The 17,783-nt window shown below is 42.1% G+C and overlaps 1 protein-coding gene across 3 annotated transcripts in view; it reads right to left on the reverse strand.

Moving 5' to 3' along the window:
• The window catches only part of RB1 (RB transcriptional corepressor 1), a 96,682-nt gene that overhangs the window by 24,514 nt on the left and 54,385 nt on the right, over positions 1-17,783 (reverse strand). For all 3 annotated transcript variants that reach the window (XM_072976835.2, XM_072976833.2, XM_072976839.2), the window contains 6 exons: positions 16,215-16,331; positions 13,467-13,523; positions 13,353-13,384; positions 13,197-13,273; positions 12,753-12,961; positions 2,010-2,128 (listed from right to left, as the gene is read on the reverse strand). In XM_072976835.2, coding sequence (XP_072832936.1) covers positions 2,010-2,128; positions 12,753-12,961; positions 13,197-13,273; positions 13,353-13,384; positions 13,467-13,523; positions 16,215-16,331 — 611 coding nt within the window. The remainder of the gene's footprint in view (positions 1-2,009; positions 2,129-12,752; positions 12,962-13,196; positions 13,274-13,352; positions 13,385-13,466; positions 13,524-16,214; positions 16,332-17,783) is intronic.

Raw genomic sequence — 17,783 nt, forward strand, 5'->3', positions numbered from 1 at the left:
CGTCTAACAGCGGGGTAGGAGCAGTTCTTTGCCAGGAGGATGAAAATGGTGACCAGCATCCAGTGTCCTACCTGAGTAGGAAACTCCAGAAAGGTGAGAGACATTTGGCAACCGTGGAAAAGGAGTGCCTGGCCATAGTCTACGTGATCCAGAAGGCCAAGCCTTACATCTGGGGAAGACATTTTACTCTGTGCACTGACCATTCACCACTGCAATGGTTAAAGACAATGAAAACCCACAATAGCAAACTTATGAGGTGGGCTTTAAACCTGCAAGACTATGACTTTGAAGTGAAGGTGGTCAGAGGGTCAGTGAACTGTGTTGCTGACGCCTTGTCAAGAAGACCCGAAGAATGAAGACGGCGAAAGAAACATGGACTATGTATATATGTTGGTGACCAAAGGTTAAATGTACCTGTTTTTTTTGAACTTGGTTTGTATGAATAAAGGTAACTTGATGTATTGAAAATGGTAAATGTTTAACTTAGAGTGTAAGTATAAGTAAGTATGGTATTGTATGTATAACTGTTTTTGTGTGTTTTATCCAGGTTGTTTTTTGGTGAAAAGCACCTTAGCTTTCCCCCTACAAAACAACTTATAAAGAGGGGAGGTGTTACATACAGCACTGATGTCACCTGTCTGTCATGGGTTTGGAGGGAAAGTTCCATCCTATGGGGAGTGGAAGGCGGGACATCAGGAGGAGGGGCTGTACTGTATATATATGTGGAGTTTGTGTGGAGAAGGAGGAGAGAAGCTGGAGAAGAGCTGAGAGAAGAAGCTTGAGTGGGAGTCTGTGTGTCAGACAGGGTACTACTGTGTGTCAGTCAGTACCAACCTGATAGGTTCAGGTGTCTGTATGGTTAGCCAGAACTGATAGGTTCAGGGTCTGTGCTTCAAGTTAAGTGTTCTGTGTGAACCAAACTGTGTGTATGTATGATTGAGACTAAGCCACGTTACTGTATCTTACTCACTTGATCAGTTTATTTTCCCTGTGTGTTCTTTAAATAAACCTTATTCCTTTATTTGTTAAAAATTCATCCCTGGTCTGTGTGACTTCTTATAGGGAATGGTTGGTGGCAGCTTAGTGAAACTGTGGCCTATCCCAGTAGGTCTGGGTTTGTCACAGGTGCTTCCCCAGCTCCCTACCTGGTAAGTGACTTTTTCAGAGTTATTTGGCCCTATGGGAAAACACACCTTGCAAGATCAAAATTTCGCAAGACGACAGGACTCACGGAATGATTTATTTTCGTATTGTGAGGCACCACTGTACTGTATACTATAGACTATAGTTGCTTTAGGATATCTAGCATGGTATAGTGGTGGACTAGGTTCAAATCCTCACTCAGCCATGGAAATTGAATTTGAGGGTGTGGCACTGGTAAAAGTATTCCTTAAATCTCACACTTACCTTGAAATACCTGTTAAGGTTATGGTTTCGACTTGACAGCTTATAACAACAAGAAATAGTTGCTTTATACTGCATTTTATTGACTGTACCCTGCCCAAATGTACGATAAGTTGGAAATATTTTAATAAATATTTCTGTGCCCTCCCTTAGGTAGCATAATAGGGTAGTGGCTGTCAGATATAACTTTTGCCTTCTTCTGCAACCTTGGAAGAATTACTGTATTTTTTGCACCATAAGACTCACTTTTTTCCCACAAAACAGGGGGGTGGAAAGTCTGTGCATCTTATGGAGCGAAGAAAACAGATTATATTTTCCTGTTTTCTTCTCCTAAAAAATCGGTGCGTCTTATGGAAAGGTGCGTCTTATGGAGCGAAAAATACGGTAAGTTCAAAAGACCAACTATCAGCGGCAGAGCACCCCTATGCTGCCTGCCCAGCTTCAATCCCTGGCCTCCTAGCTAAAGCAACTCAGGTAGCAGAGCTAAGAAAGAATGCTCTCTGAGAAAACTGCTTCAACAGATCTTCCTGGGTCAAATGGTCCAACAATCTGACTTAATATCTCTACATGTTTTCAGAATTTTTACACAGCTTTACATTACTTACAAGTCTGCAGCAGTGTGGTTATGCTGAAGAGGCTGAGCAAAATAATTGGTCGGTTCAGGCTCATCAACTTGCCCCTCTCGCTCCTTCGACTGTTTTAGAAGCTCAAATAATGGGGAATCCTTCACAAAATACAGAATTACATTACATAGGGAAATGCCTTTTTAAACATTTTGAACAACTTAATATAACTTTGTATCCAGAACAGGAGCAGACTATATAATAGAACTAACCAATTTGCACATACAGTGGTGCCTCGCTTAACCGTCCCGTTTAACGACAAATCTGCATAGTGATTAAGTTTTCGCGATTGCAAAAGTGATCGCATTGCGATGTTTTAAATAGGTAAAATTCGCTTTGCGATGATTGGTATGCTGTTTCGCTTACCGATTATCGCATAGCGATGTTTTTTTAACAGCTGATCAGCGGTTACAAAATGGCTGCCGGGTAAACAAAATGGCCACCCGCTGTGTTTTCGCGCGGTTTCCTCGCTTACCGGGCAGCGAAAATGGCCGCCATATGGAGGATTTTCGCTTTAAGATGAGTTTTTTGCCCATAGGAACGCATTAAATGGGTTTTAATGCATTCCTATGGGCTTTTTATTTCTGCATAGCGACAAATCTGCATAAATTCTAAATATGCTTAAATTCTAAATATAAACAGTCCTCTAGCACACAGATTGTTTGGAACCTTCTAGAGCTGAAAAATCAGATCATTAGAGGCCCCACCCTCCCGCATTGCTTGTTCACGCCTCTAACAGTTGCTTTTCAGTTCCCCTGCCACCACTAAAAAGAAGCATGACAAGACGGAAGGTGGGAGGGACATGTAAATTCACAGAGATCCACTCAAAGAACCATAGTTATGGTAAGTAACCTATCCTTATTCTTCATGGTCTCCATGAATGCACGCTATGAGTGAGTAACAAGCTCACTTACTGGATGGTGGGTTGTCACGGAAAGACAGAGGTGATAATGAGATATTAATGTAGAAGGCTGAGCCCACGTAGCAGCAGCACAGATGTCTTCAATGGGGACATCCCTGAGGAAAGCTGTAGAGGAGGCGAGAGCACATGTGGAATGCGCTCACACTGTCGCAGGGAGAGGATGATGAGAAAAGTCATATGCCCACATGATGGTGCCATGTTGCCATCTAGCAATCTCTGTGTAGAGACAGGAGAGCCTTCACTTCCCTGTTTGTTTGTTACAAAGAGCCTGTCAGTCTTGCAGGAAGACTAGGGTGCGCCAAACATCTAGCGAGTGCAGAGACCTCTCCAATGAGGAAGAAGGAGACGGACAAAAGACAGGTAAGATAATCGGCTGGGCAAGATGGAAACAAGAGTGCACCTTGGGGAGGAAGGAGTTGTCAGGATATGCCACCACTTTGTTCTTGTAGAACTGAAGGAATGGACGATCATGGCAAAGTGCAATGAGCTCCCCAGCCCTTCTCACAGATGTGATGGCAACAAGGAAGATCGTCTTCAGTGTCAGGAAATGCAGGTGAGTAGTTGCCAAGGGTTCAAAGGGTGACTGCATAAGATAGCAAAGAACCCAGGTAGAGGCAAGAGACCATTGCAGGGGGGGGGGCAGACATCCGGAAAGAGGTTGTGGAGGCCCTTGAGGAAGCATTTGATCATGGGATGTCAGAACAAGGGATGCTGGGGATTCTCAAGGTTGATTGGCCACAACGGCTGAGAGATAAACTTTGATGAAGGAAAAAGAAATGCCTTCCTTCTTTAAGGCAAGAAGGAACTCACACACGAGACAGAGGGGTGGATGAAGAGGCGAGAGGCCTTTGGAGGCTGTGAAGGATAGGAATTTCTGCCATTTATAGGAATAGCTGCACCTGGTGGAAGGGCACCACAAGCCTTGGAGGATTTCAGTCAATCTGAAAGCTTCCAGGCCATCAGGGCAAGCATCTGCGGGTCTGAATGGAGGATTTGGCTGTTGCCCTGAGATGATGTTTGGAGAGGTCGAAAGGTGAAGGTAGGACCTGGAGCCCTGGAGAAGAGGTGCAAACCAGGCCTGTTGAGGTGATGAGGGTGCCGTTGGTCTTATCCCGACACAGTCTGACAATCACCCTGTGTAATAGGGGGAGCAGGGGGAACAGACAGAAAAACCTTTCTTTCCATCCTTATGGAGTTGGGCCCTAGGCCACCCCTTGAGCAAAAGAGGGTACACTTTGTATTCTGAAAGGTAGCGAAAATGTCCACCTCTGGAACACCCCAGAGGGTAGTGATGGCATGAAAATGTCGGTATCAAGCTGAGATCGGGTATGGCTGAGAGAATCAGCCAGTAGGTTGTCTATTCGTAGTAGATGAATAGTGATGGGGAAAATGTATAGACTGTGTGGGACTCTGATAATAAAATCTTGCTTTAGGAGAAGGAAGAATAAGCTTTTGGAAGTAAGAAAACAGACTGTGAACCATCACTGTGACGACATAATCGGCTAGATTGAAGAGCTGGGGAAACCAGAACTGGAGTTTGACCAATGGGACTTTGATAACAGAATTTTGCTGGATCTTAGAAGGAGGAATAAACCTTTGGAAGCAAGAAAACGTAAAGTGAATCATCAGCGAGACGAACGTAACCAAATAGACTAAGGAGCTAGGAAAACCAGGACTGGAGTTTTGACGGATTATAACGATATCTGTTGGAGAGACTGACTTCCTGTGTCCGCGGTTTAGTCTGGACTTTTTCTTGGCAGGACTGTGTGGACTCTGATAATACTGTCATGGTTGTAATTCAAATTGTTGGGCTAAAAGTTGAGCTATATATTATAATATCTGGGTAAGGAGGGGAGGACATACTCAGGGGAGGTACATGATGATGGGTTTGTTTGTTGATAAAATAGTGGAAACTAAAAAGTATTATTTATAAAAACCATATGCATTGGAAAGATGGAAATGGCCTTCGAAAAATTTAAATATCAACTGTTGGGGATTTTGCCAGATAAAGAATGGCAGGTTACCATGCAAAGGATAATAACAGCAGGATTTCAGCAGGTAAAGATCTGATGAAAGAGAAATCATCAGATGTTAAAAAACAGTTAAAGGAGACTGTATTAACTACAGAACTGTTTTCATTGAGTGCGATGCCAGGTAACATAGATGGGATTAAGAGTTACCCGGTGAGCTATTCAGCTACAACAGTCAGAAAATGTATTGTAAAAATCGGATTACTGTCGTGGATTCAACCCTATCTCCCAAAAACTGGAAGAAAACAGAGTCACGGAAACAAGAGAAGTGTACTGAGAAAATATGAGAAGTGATAGAAATGGATACTTTTTCGGCCAGCTGAATGTTTGTCCAAGACAGAAGGAAATTGAAAGAGGGGATGTATTTTACAATTGGTCTCAGTTCCCTGATAGTGTTGGAGTAACTTTGATTTAAACTAAAACATAAATGTAAGCTGATAGAGGGTAATCAAACAGGTAAAAAAAGGTAGAATGTTGGTTTTTTATTGAAAAGTGAATAGATTGGATGCTTGTATATTTAATATCAATAGATTGGATGGTTGTATATTCTGTGTTCTCCTATCCTTAAAACCCTTTTCCCATCCCTTCCACCTCCCCTTATCTTTTGTATTCCCTACCCTATTCCTAGTAAAAAATTAAAAAAACTGGTGATGGGGAAAATGTGGTGTGGGGGGAGTGAGTACCGCCTTATTTGTTGATGTAATACATCTGCAGGAAACTCGATAGGAGGTCAGAAAGGCTGTTTGGATTTGCATTCAGTGCGCTTGGTGGTAGCTGACTTGCGATACCTGGTGTGATGGTTTGGGGAAATAGGTTGTTGAGGCAGAAGAGGTGTAACGAAGTCTCTCAAGCAGTGGTCTAGTAGACTGATAAGGCATAGGACACCTGTAAGGATAATGAAATTGGTGTTGGGCAGATTGGGGGTAGACCCCAAGACATTTGGCTGCATTTGTCTTTTTCTGGAGGTCCTCCATGATGTCATCAGTTTTGGTGTTAAACAAACAGTTGCCATCAAATGGGAGCACCTCAATACAGGCTCTGGCATCCTTGGGTAAGCCTGCTGAATAAAGCTAAGCATGACAGCGGAGAGAGGCAATTGCTGACACTTGGCACGCTGCGTACTCAGTAGCATATCACGCAGCTCACATCTATTGATGGTGATTGCAAGGGCCTCTTGGTGGACTTGGTTGGCTTGAGCACAACAATTTTCAGGTAGTTTGTCCAAAAAGGGTTGTAATTGACTACCCAGCTGCCTTCTATATGCACCCATTGCCCAATTGACAGTTGGCAATGTGTAGCGACAAGGAGGCAGTGGAGTAAACTTTCCTTCCTACGGAATCGAGCTTCAGTCCTTCTCTGTTGTTTGAGGTCAAGAGCTGTTGTCCCTTAGATTTTGATTGGGAGGCAGCAACCACAATGGAGTTTGGTGTGGGATATTTGGCCAGGAAGGTCATCCCTGTGTCAAAAATCTTATAAAAATTCTCAACCCTTCTAGACGTTGGAGGCACTGTGGAAGGTTTATCTAATAAACCTTCCATTAAGCAGGGCATCATAGCGAGTTGCACTGAAGCAGTGTTGGCTTTGTCAATTTGGCGGGGGGCAGCCGTTGGTTATGAAGTCGGTGTCTTGAATCCAAGGCTGAAGGGTCTTCAGGTCTATGGTGTTGAGTGTGGTGGAGCCTGTGGTGCTTCAGTTCCGGGGTGAGGGTCATCCTGAGAGCTGGATACAGACACTTAGTGTGAGGTCTTGAAGAAGCTGATGTGGCGACTTGAGAAGATGGTTTGGGTTCAAGATGTGGAGGCCTTGCAGCAGTGGATGAAGGCTGCCATTGGTGCTGAGGCAGAGCATCCAGATACACCAGGTAGTCCGAGTCATAATAGCCTTGGTAGGTACCATGAGAAGGACAACCAGTGTAGGAAAAACAGCTTGGTACCTGATGTGAGAAGCCCACGTTGTCCCCTGGGGCAGAATAGAAGGCTCACCAAGGTAGTGTGGGTGGTAATAGATAGTAGGGGCCTCAGGCTCAAGCCACTCTCGGTCCCCAGGGACATCTTCAGATTGGAAGACATGGGTAGGGGTCCGGAGCTAGAGCGTCAAGATATGCATGTAGGGTGCCTGATGGCATGACAAGGAGATGCAGGCTGAGAGGCAGATGAGAGTGGAGAAGGCAGGTGGGCTTGAGGCATCTGGTGAGACTGTGCCTAGTTTGGAGACTGGCTGAAGGCAGGTGACGGAGAGTGGACCTCCTGTTGAGGCAGGTCATTGTCAGAAAGAGTCTTGGTGACAACCTGCGGCTGAATGGGGTGTAGCTGGGCTCCATCTCGAGAAGGTGTTGGCTTTGGAACCAATCTTTTCTGAATAGGTTTCAACAGCAGTGGATCAGCCAAATGCTTTTTCTTCTTTTTTGATGACTCTGATGGAGCAGTCGGGGTCTTCTGCACTGAAGACTTTAGCCCCAATTCCCTCAGTTTTGGAGACTTTGAATTTGAAGACTTAGAAATGGTGGAGGAAGGAGTTGGTTGAGGGGTCAGAACCTGCTGAGCATTTTGAGATGAATCCATCTCAGGAGCGTGAAAGAGAGGTTCCCCAGAGGTGGACCTTCAAATGGTCACGTCAGTGTCAAAGGGAAGCCTTGGTGAAAACTCCGCAGTGCTGAAAATATTGTGGCTCATGCTTTTCACTAAGGCAAAAAAGGCAGAGGGAATGGCCATCCATGAGGGGCAGCTTATTGCTGCAGTGGTGGCACTTTTTAAATAGGCCGCTCAAGGGCATAAAGTGGGGATGGAGGTAGGAGTAAGGATGAAGCCCCTTGAAGGGAGGACAGAGGTGAGGAAAGGGGGGAAAGGAAACAGTCTGATCTGCTCAACCAAGGAGAAGGGAAGGGACTCACAAGAAGAAGATCACAACAAACTAAGTAAGAAAAAACAAAGAAACCACCTTCAGGTGGTAGCTCTAGAAAGATCTTGGTTGCATCCACAGCGGCGGCAAACAGGAACTGAAGAGCGACCATTAGAGCTTGCATATGACAGTTGACAGTTGGTCAAGATGGCGGCGCAAGTATTTGCAGCGGCTAGGCATTCCAGAGATCGGTCCTTATTATGGACTCTACGTGCTCAGGCACAAGTAACTTACAGTCGACAAGAATTATTATCTATTGGCAGAGACAGTTGCAACTTTGAATTGAGGGTCTCAACTTACAACATCCCAGCTGAGCTTTTAAGACGGCCTGCATATCGGGGGGTTACTCCCCCTGCTCTCCCTGTCAGGAAGAAAAGAACACGGAGAAAACGCAAGCAGAAAAGAGGTTGCAGGGCTGGTCTACGAGTGAGGTTAGGCAAAAATCCTCACAAACCTGCATTGCCAAGTCTTTTTGTCTCAAATGTTAGATCTCTACCCAACAAGATTGAGGAGTTGGAACTTACTATCTCCCTACAGAAAAATATTCGAGACTGTTGCGTTATGATCTTTACAGAGACATGGCTTGACTCTTCCATCCCAGGGGAGGTAATTGAACTACAAGGACGCAGAGTACATCGAGCAGACAGGTCTATTGAATCTGGGAAGAGCAGAGGTGGAGGGGTTTGTGTTTACACAAACGATAATTGGAGCACAGATGTTAAAATAATGGACATTCACTGTTCTCCTGATTTGGAGTATTTGGCAGTGAAATGCCGCCCCTTTTACCTGCCTCGTGAGTTTAATGTTGTTATAATAACAGCAATATATATACCTCCTGATGCTAACACAACCACAGCTTTGAGTTGTTTGTTAACTGCTATCAGCAAACAGCAGCAGGCCTACCCAGATGGAGTGCTGGTGGTAGCAGGTGATTTCAATCAAGCCAATTTAAAGACCGTCCTCCCTAACTTTTATCAGTATGTGGACTGTCCCACTAGAGGGGAAAATACCTTGGATCAGGTATATTGTAACATCATGCATGGATATAAGACGAAGCCATTGCCTAGCTTGGGACAGTCAGATCATATATCTCTTTTTTTTGATTCCATCGTACAGACCCCTTGTTAAAAGAATCAGACCATCAATTAGAGAAATACAAGTGTGGCCAGTGGATGCAACTGAGCAACTTCAAGATTGCTTTAGGAGCACTGATTGGACACTGTTTGAGGAGGACAATGTTGATACTTATGCCTCGACAGTACTGTTTTATATAAAAAGCTGCATCGATGTTATTACTACCACAAGACAAGTACGAGTGTTTTCTAACAACAAGCCTTGGCTAAATAGAGAAGTGCGCCTTTTATTAAAAGCCAGAAATGCTGCTTTTCATTCTGGTGATGAACTACAGTATAGAGAGGCCAGAGCTAAACTGAAAAGGGGCATTAGGGATGCCAAAGCTATGTACACCCAGAGAATTGAACAACACCTTGAAAGTTCTGACACTCGCCGAGTGTGGCACGGCCTACGACAAATCACTGGTCAGAGTAACAAAAACAGTCTGTGTAGCAGCAGTGATTTTTTGGCTGAGCAGTTAAATCAATTTTTCAGCCATTTTGAGGTGGAAACAGGAACAACCATTATTCCAGCACCTACTGTCCATAATACATCACTAGAATCTACCATCGACAGACAACCACTAGTACTGCAGATTTCAGATGTGAGACGCGCTTTCCAGAATATTAATATTTGAAAGGCAGCTGGACCAGATGGAATCATGGGATGAGTTGTTAGGGGCTGTGCTGCAGAATTAGCTGGAGTTTTTACGGATATTTTCAAGCTATCCTTGTTGCAGTGTTCTGTCCCCACTTGCCTGAAGACATCTATTATAGTGCCAGTCCCGAAGCAGTCAGCTGTGGTATCTCCCAATGATTATAGACCAGTAGCTTTAACATCTGTTATTATGAAATGTTTTGAGAGATTGGTGCTGGATTACATTAAGGCTAGTCTTCCACCTTCTTTGGATCCATGGCAATTTGCATACAGGAGAAATAGATCTACTGATGATGCTGTGTCCATCGTACTCCATACTGTATTGAGCCACTTAGAACAACAGGGAACTTATGCGAGGCTGTTGTTTGTGGATTATAGCTCTGCTTTTAACACCATTCTACCAAATACAGTGGGGTCTCGACTTACGAACGGCTCGACATACGAACGTTTCGACTTACGAACCGCTCTCATAGGAATATATGGACTCGACTTACGAACTTAGATTCGAGTTACGAACTCTTTTTTCCCCTTTTTTTAAAGCTAAGTCATCTTAGGTTAAAAGGAAAAAAGAAAAAATATCCCCCTCTAGTGGCAGAAGGCAGAATAGCAGCTTCCCATTAGTTTCTATGGACGAAAAGAGCAGATACGGATTAAATGGTTTTCAATGCATTCCTATGGGAAATGCAGATTCGACTTAAGAACTTTTCGACCTGAGAACTGCTTTCCAATACGGATTAAATTCGTAAGTCGAGACCCCACTGTAGGTTGTTTTTAAAAATGATCAACCTGGGATTACCTCAGGAGATCTGCATGTGGATAAAGGATTTTCTGACAGATAGGCCACAGTCAGTAAGGATGGGATCTCACCATTCTTCTACCCTGGTACTAAGTACAGGAGCTCCCCAGGGCTGCGTGCTAAGTCCCTTCCTCTATTCCCTGTACACATATGATTGCACCCCACTATATAACACCAATGCAATTATTGAATTTGCGGATGATACGACAGTGGTGGGACTCATAAATAAGAACAATGAGTCTGCTTATAGAAAGGAAGTACAAAGATTGATACTATGGTGTAAAGAAAATCATCTCACACTTAACATCAAAAAAACTAAAGAACTCATAAATGATTTTAGGAGGAAGAGAAATGTACATTTACCACTGTACATAAACGGTGAGGAAGTGGAGAGAGTTGGTAGTTTTAAATTTCTGGGTACTTACATCTCAGAGGACCTCTCATGGACTATAAATGCCAACATGCTAATAAAGAAGGCACAGAAGAGGCTGTATTTCCTGAGAATGCTCGGGAAGTTAAATTTATCACAGCATTTACTTCTGTCCTACTACCGTAGCACCATTGAGAGTGTCCTAACTTATGGCATTCTGGCATGGTTTGGGAGTAGCTCTGTAGCGGACAAAAAAGCTCTACAGAGAACCATTAAAATTGCCCAGAATATCATCGGGCTCCAGCTACCAACCCTGGATGACATCTTCACATCCCGCTGTCTGAGGAAGTCACACAGCATTCTGAGAGACTCTTCCCATCCTGCTTATAACTTTTTTGAACTGTTACCGTCTGGCAGAAGATATAGAACAATTAAGACTCGGACCACACGTTTTCTAAATAGTTTTTATCCTAGAGCTATAATTGCAATTAATAGTGAGCTTAAAGACCACCAGTAGTGAATAATTAGTTGGACTGTGTTACTTGGCCTGAGGTGTAGATGTTTGTATTTTTAGTGGGGGACTTCTAGTGGGTGGGGAGTGTTTGGGGAATGTTATGTGTGTGCATGTGTCTGGTCTCTGGGTGTCTGTGAATTTCGTTGTATGGTATACTGTGTATATACTTACAATGACAATAAATTATATTATTATTATTATTATTATTATTATTATTATTATTATTATTATTATTATTATTATTATTATTATTATTATTATTATTATTATTATTATTATTATTATTATAGGCGTGAACAGGCAATGTGGGAGGGTGGGCCTCTAATTATCTCCTGATTTTTCAGCTCTAGAAGGTTCGAAAGATCACACAAGCATTCATGGAGACCATGAGGAAGAACTTCATTTTTGCCATGAATTGAGGTAATAAATATGTCTTCACTGAATCTCAAAAAGTGAAGACGGTTTGACAATATCTGAAAAAAACAATATTCCAACTTCACTATTAAGATGTTGGAGTATTTACAACCATTCATATACCCATGACAGCACTATTGATCCTGAAAGTGTGTTATCAGAATTATGGTTAAATACAAAGTGACAGAGTTTAGTGGCGAAATGTGGTATAACCCCATTTGGGATGACACTTCTGATGGCAGATATTCTATATTTTGTGAGATATGTTTTTGCATAAGTTCTTGACATACTAATTTTTGTTTACTAATTCCCCCCCCCCCCCCATTCTTTCTGGTATCATACGGCTCCTTTGTTTGGTCTTTTACTATTATGTAGTTATCTCCCTGGAAATCAATGCAATGGAGGGCACTATATTTGGAATACAAGTCCATCAGTCTAAACAATAAATACATCAAGATCTAAACAGATCTTTCTAAGCTATAATAAAGAGATATACATCATTCCTAAAGATCTGAAACTGAAAACTCACTGCAATTCAAATATCACCTATGTGAGATCTAGCCACCTATGGTCACCGTGTGTACTACATTCTCCAACTTAACCCAACCCAACCATCACACTGAACCATCAAAGTCCTTCACAGCAAACATAAGATCAAGAGGGAAATGTCCAATCCAGAATGTCAAAACCAGTGAAAAAGAAATGGAAAGGTGTCCAGAGAGAGCATCTTCATCTCATCTGCTTCAGAAAAGATGTTTAAATGTTACATTTTGATTCTTTCTCTCTCTCTTTTATTTTTATTTATTTATTTATTTTTGATATTGTCCTGTATTTCACCTTGGGAGAATTTGTCCTAAAAGGGAGCTTCTAAGACTTACTTATAAATAACTGGCACGTAAGAAAACTACAATATATATTAATCCTATCTAAATAATTGCTGAAATGAGATTTTCTTATTTCATGCATTTCATGTATACAAACACCAAGGAACGTGTATAAAAGAGAACTCACTGATTGCCATGCAAGGGATTCCATAATTTGGTGTTCACAGCATTCTAAGTGTTTTATCATCTCTCTTGTCAGGCTTGGTTCCGCTTTAATGAAGCTTTCAATAACTTTGTATAAGTCAAAGGCTTTTAGGTTGAGTACATTGATGATCCATGGGAAAGACAAGTCTCTTTCCATATTTGCATTATCAAGTTGTGAAGCACTCCTTGAGGCTAAAGAGAATAGAACTAGTTATTTTAATACTGTACTGAATTACACAAAGCCCTGCTTAAAGTAATTTCTTCATATGTTACAATATGTGTCATTTGAGGATTTAGCTTAACAAATTCTCTATCCTCAAATTACTATTATCACTGAAATTATACTGAAAACAACACATTCTGCTCCAAGATTAAAATCTGAGAAAGACGTTGCTTAACGAATATACGGATGTTAAGTTTGACTTACTACCATATGTAGCCATGACAACTTCAAGAGAACAGGCCAGCAGCGATGTATGAAATATCTTGTTATTCAGAAGTTTGCTGTAAGAAAATGGTGTCAAAAATGTCCTTCAATGTTTTTTAAATTCTATGGGAATTAAAGTATGCATTGGAAACATACCTAAAATTATGAATTGATAGCCGTTTTTCTTCCTACAAAAATGCATAAATAAAAACTTCAGTATATTGAAAAAAAGGTATCTTTTTTCAAAAATTGCATATCCTGAAAACTTACCGACTTTAAGATAGATTCCATCACTCTGTAGTATAACCGCACACCAAGTCTATACCTCTGAAAACAAATATTAAAAAGTTGGTGTAATACAATGCCATTCCATTACAGAAATATAGTATCCAACAAATTTATGTATGTATGTATGTATGTATGTATGTATGTATGTATGTATGTATGTATGTATGTATGTATGTATGTATGTATGTATTTATTTATTTATTTATTTATTTATTTATACTCAGCTTTCTCCTTAAAAAGGAGCCCAGGTGGCGTACATCCATACAAGCCAATATTTAATATTTAAAAGCTAAGCATAGTAAGTATGCAAACATTAAAAAAAAATCAAACAATTATCCTTTTTTTCTTCTTTTCCCATCTTGGACTCTGTGATTAATCTGAATTTTACTTTAGTTTATTTTTATCATATATGTAAACCACCAAGAGTAGACACACACACACACACACACACACACACATATACCACACTAAAACAATCAACACCAAAAACATATTCAAAGCAACAAGGCACAACAATCCATTTAAAAATCCCACTCAGGCAGCCAGTCACTGAGGAAAAGTTTGCCTTAAGAGAAAGGTCTTCGCCTCTTTGTGGAAAGGCAGCAAAGATGGGACCAGTTTGGCCTCCTGTGGGAGGGAGTTCCAAAGTCTGGGAGAAACAACAGAGAAGGCCCTCTCCTGTGTCCCCACCAAAGGGACCTGTGAGAAAGGCCTATCCTGATTATCACAGCACCCAATTAAGCTCATAATGGGAGATGCGGTCTTTGAGATAGCTTGGCCCCAAGCCGTTTAGAGTTTTATGGTTTAGAACCAGCATCAGTACTTGTCAAAGACAAGTGCAAGCGAAGGAACCCTACCCTTCGCTTACCGGTGAGTTTTCCCCCAATAGGAACGCATTAAATGGAGTTTAATGCGTTAATCGCATAGCGATTAATGTCGCTATGCGGGGCACCACTGTACTAGCAAATAGTGAAGTATGTTGGACAGAAGTCTAGAGTACTGCCAACATACCGTAACTTCTCTTTCCTGATGCAATATGCTTTTTTAAAAATACTCCACTTGCATTCAATGTTTCAGCCTCTCAAATTTCATACAGCCATGTATGTCTGTATGTTGCTCAAGTCTTTTCTGTCATTGTTCTTTCTGCAGAGTAGGATGGTGTTTTTTCCTTTTAGCTCACTGGAATACTTTTTTTAAAAATCTCAATTTTGCTTCCATAATTGTAAAATAATAGTTATCCAATGCCTTTAACAATGACTGGCTGAAATCCTTTTGCATAACTTACACCTGCCGCTGGGCGGCGCTGGCTTCAGAGTGACCTCCGGGGAAGCCTCCACCACGGTCCCAGCGCCGCCCAGCTGGGGGGAGAAGGTTTGGAGTGCCCGTGGTGGACGCTTTCTGGAGGTTGCTCTGAAGCTTGTGCCGCCCAGCTGGGCGGCGCTGGCTTCAGAGCAACCTCCGGGGAAGCCTCCACCGCGGGCGCTCCGAAGCCAGTGCCACCCAGCTGGGGGAAAATGGCCGCCCGCAGCGTTTTCGCGCCTCGCTTACCGAGGCGGCAAAAATGGCGGCCGGATGGGGGATTCTTTGCTTACCAGTGAGTTTTCCCCCAATAGGAACACATTAAATGGAGTTTAATGCGTTCCTATGGGTTCCCCCCCCCCCGCATAGTGAAGAATCCGGATAGCGACTTAATCCTGGAACGGATTAATGTCGCTATGCGGGGCACCACTGTACTAGCAAATAGTGAAGTATGTTGGACAAAAGTCTAGAGTACTGCCAACATAACTTCTCTTTCCTGATGCAATATGCTTTTTAAAATACTCCACTTGCATTCAATGTTTCAGCCTCTCAAATTTCATATAGCCATGTATGTTTGTATTTTGCTCAAGTCTTTTCTATCATTGTTCTTTCTGCAGAGTAGGATGGTGTTTTTTCCTTTTAGCTCACTGGAATACTTTTTAAAAAAATCTCAATTTTGCTTCCATAACTATAAAATAATAGTTATCCAATGCCATTAACAATGACTGGCTGAAATCCTTTTGCATAACTTACACCTGCAAAAGAAAGATAACATCACCAGCAGGGTCAAATTGTTGTAATAAGTCTTTGATTACCAAAAATTACCATCAGCAAATAGCAGATGAGTCTTCTAAAATTTAAAATTTAATTTAAAATGTCCTGTTTCCTCTTCATGACTCTCACATGTTCTATCCCAGAGGTCGCCAACCCCGTCTGCGGCCTGGTGCCGGTCCCTGGCCTGAGCCAGACTGGGCCGCGAAGACAGACCTCCCCCCCTGCACACACTCCCCTCCCCACAGCTGCTTTGCGCATGTGCACGCGTGCCAGCGCTGGCGTGAGCGCTCCCCCACCCCTTTGTGCATGCACAGGGATACCTGCATGCCCATGTGCTCCCCACCCCTTCATGCATGCGCCCGTGCCTGCACGAAGGGGTGGGCGCGTGGGCATGCAGGCGCCCCTGCGCATGTGCGAAGGGGTGGAGGAGCGCTCACGCTGGCGGGCGGGCGCTCCCCCACCGCTTCGCGCATGTGCCCGAGAGCCTGCGTTCACCCGCGCGCACCTGCAGGGCAGGGCCGCCTTCCTCAGAGGCTCAGGCAGTCCATGGTCCCAAAAAGGTTGGGAACTGCTGTTCTATCAAATGAAAAGCAAAAAATATATATTTTTTCCATCTCGCCCTCTATTAATTTATAGATTAGTAATATAGAATCATACCTGCAATCCAATCTCAGCACATCCTTGTCCAACTGCTTCAGCAAATTTTTCTTTGAAGACACAACCCAGATTTTCTACGCTTTCTAATATTTCTGGCATAGGATTTACTGTGCAATTCTGCAAGGGTTAGAAAAAGTTGTCTTTCAGATAAATAGATACATTTTATCATATGAACAAAATAACTCAAGTCCAAGCTTTACAACCTGCACTATAAAGTCAGCTGTTGTTACAACAGAAAAGGGGACTATGTACAGTATTTCAAGGACTCTTGAGAGTATAAAGTCACTCATCTTTTCCACTTTGTTGAAAGGAATGTCTATGAAACTTCCAAAGACAGAATGTACTAATCCAATTAATATATTATTTTAGAGATTGCAGCTGGGAATCCTCAAAAGATTTACACACTGCAAACTGTCATTTAACAACTTCAGCTGGTTCATCAGATATGATAGGTAGTCAAGCTCCAATGATCTCCTGTGGTGGGATTTCCTAATATCTATTACACTAATACACACAGAAAGAATATAGCCAAAATGTTCTATGTAGAACCAGGCATAATGAAGGTACTATGCTTGTTCCCTCTCACTTTCACTGGCTTCCAATGTGTTTCCAAAAAGTACTTACTTTGACTTATAAAAACACTGCATGACTTGGGACCTCAGTTCATTAAGGAATGCCTGTTCCCTAATGTATTACTGTCTAATTGTTAGGAAAATCAGTGCAGGTTTCTGAGTATCTTCTTAATCTGAGGCATGTGGATTACTACACAGGTTTCTCCTCAGTGGACTGGAAGCGGCAGAATGCTCTCCCTTTGAGGTCAAAGGTGGAGAATTCTCTCCTTTGAAAGGCTGACCCTGAAAGGCTTACCTGATGTCCAGACTACCATTCTTTCAATGTCAAGTTAGCTGTTTTTCATTCTGCGATCCATTTTATGGATATTAATTAGTTAACATCGAATGAAATTTTAAAGATCTTACAGATAATTTAATATTTACAGGCAGAATTATTGTCTCTCCTACTGATAGCAGTTGGGTGCTTTTAGTTCTGCATTCACTATTTATTGCACCAAGTTTTCAGAATAGTTTAGAATTTTAATGTAGGTTTTTATTTCACCATGTATTTTAACTTGACACTTCTTTCCCATTTGTACATTACTTTAAGAATTTATTATCTGAGTCTAACAAGTAAAAGAACTGAATATAAGAGAAGAATTTCAGAAAATGTTTTTTTAATCTCATTACAATTAGTAATGCTAGCAATGGGATATATCCAATATTAGAAGGGGAAATCAAGCAGGCTACCATTGGAATGGGATGCCCCCCCCTTTATCTGTTTCCGTATTTAATTTATTCTAAAGAGTCACCCGCAACTCTCTACAGGACCGGAGAATCTGTCACAATGATGAAAATAATTCCATTGAGAGAGAGAGAGAGACTTTTTAGTAAGTTTATTTTCTCATTTTAGTCCAAAACTCTGCCAAAAATATCCTACTTTATCTCTGTGTGCCCTCCCTATCAGGGAATAAGAGGACAACTATTAAAAAAAGGGGGTGGGAAACGTAAGAAATAT

This window comes from Pogona vitticeps, chromosome 1 (genome assembly GCF_051106095.1).
Source record: "Pogona vitticeps strain Pit_001003342236 chromosome 1, PviZW2.1, whole genome shotgun sequence".
NCBI lineage: Eukaryota > Metazoa > Chordata > Lepidosauria > Squamata > Agamidae > Pogona > Pogona vitticeps.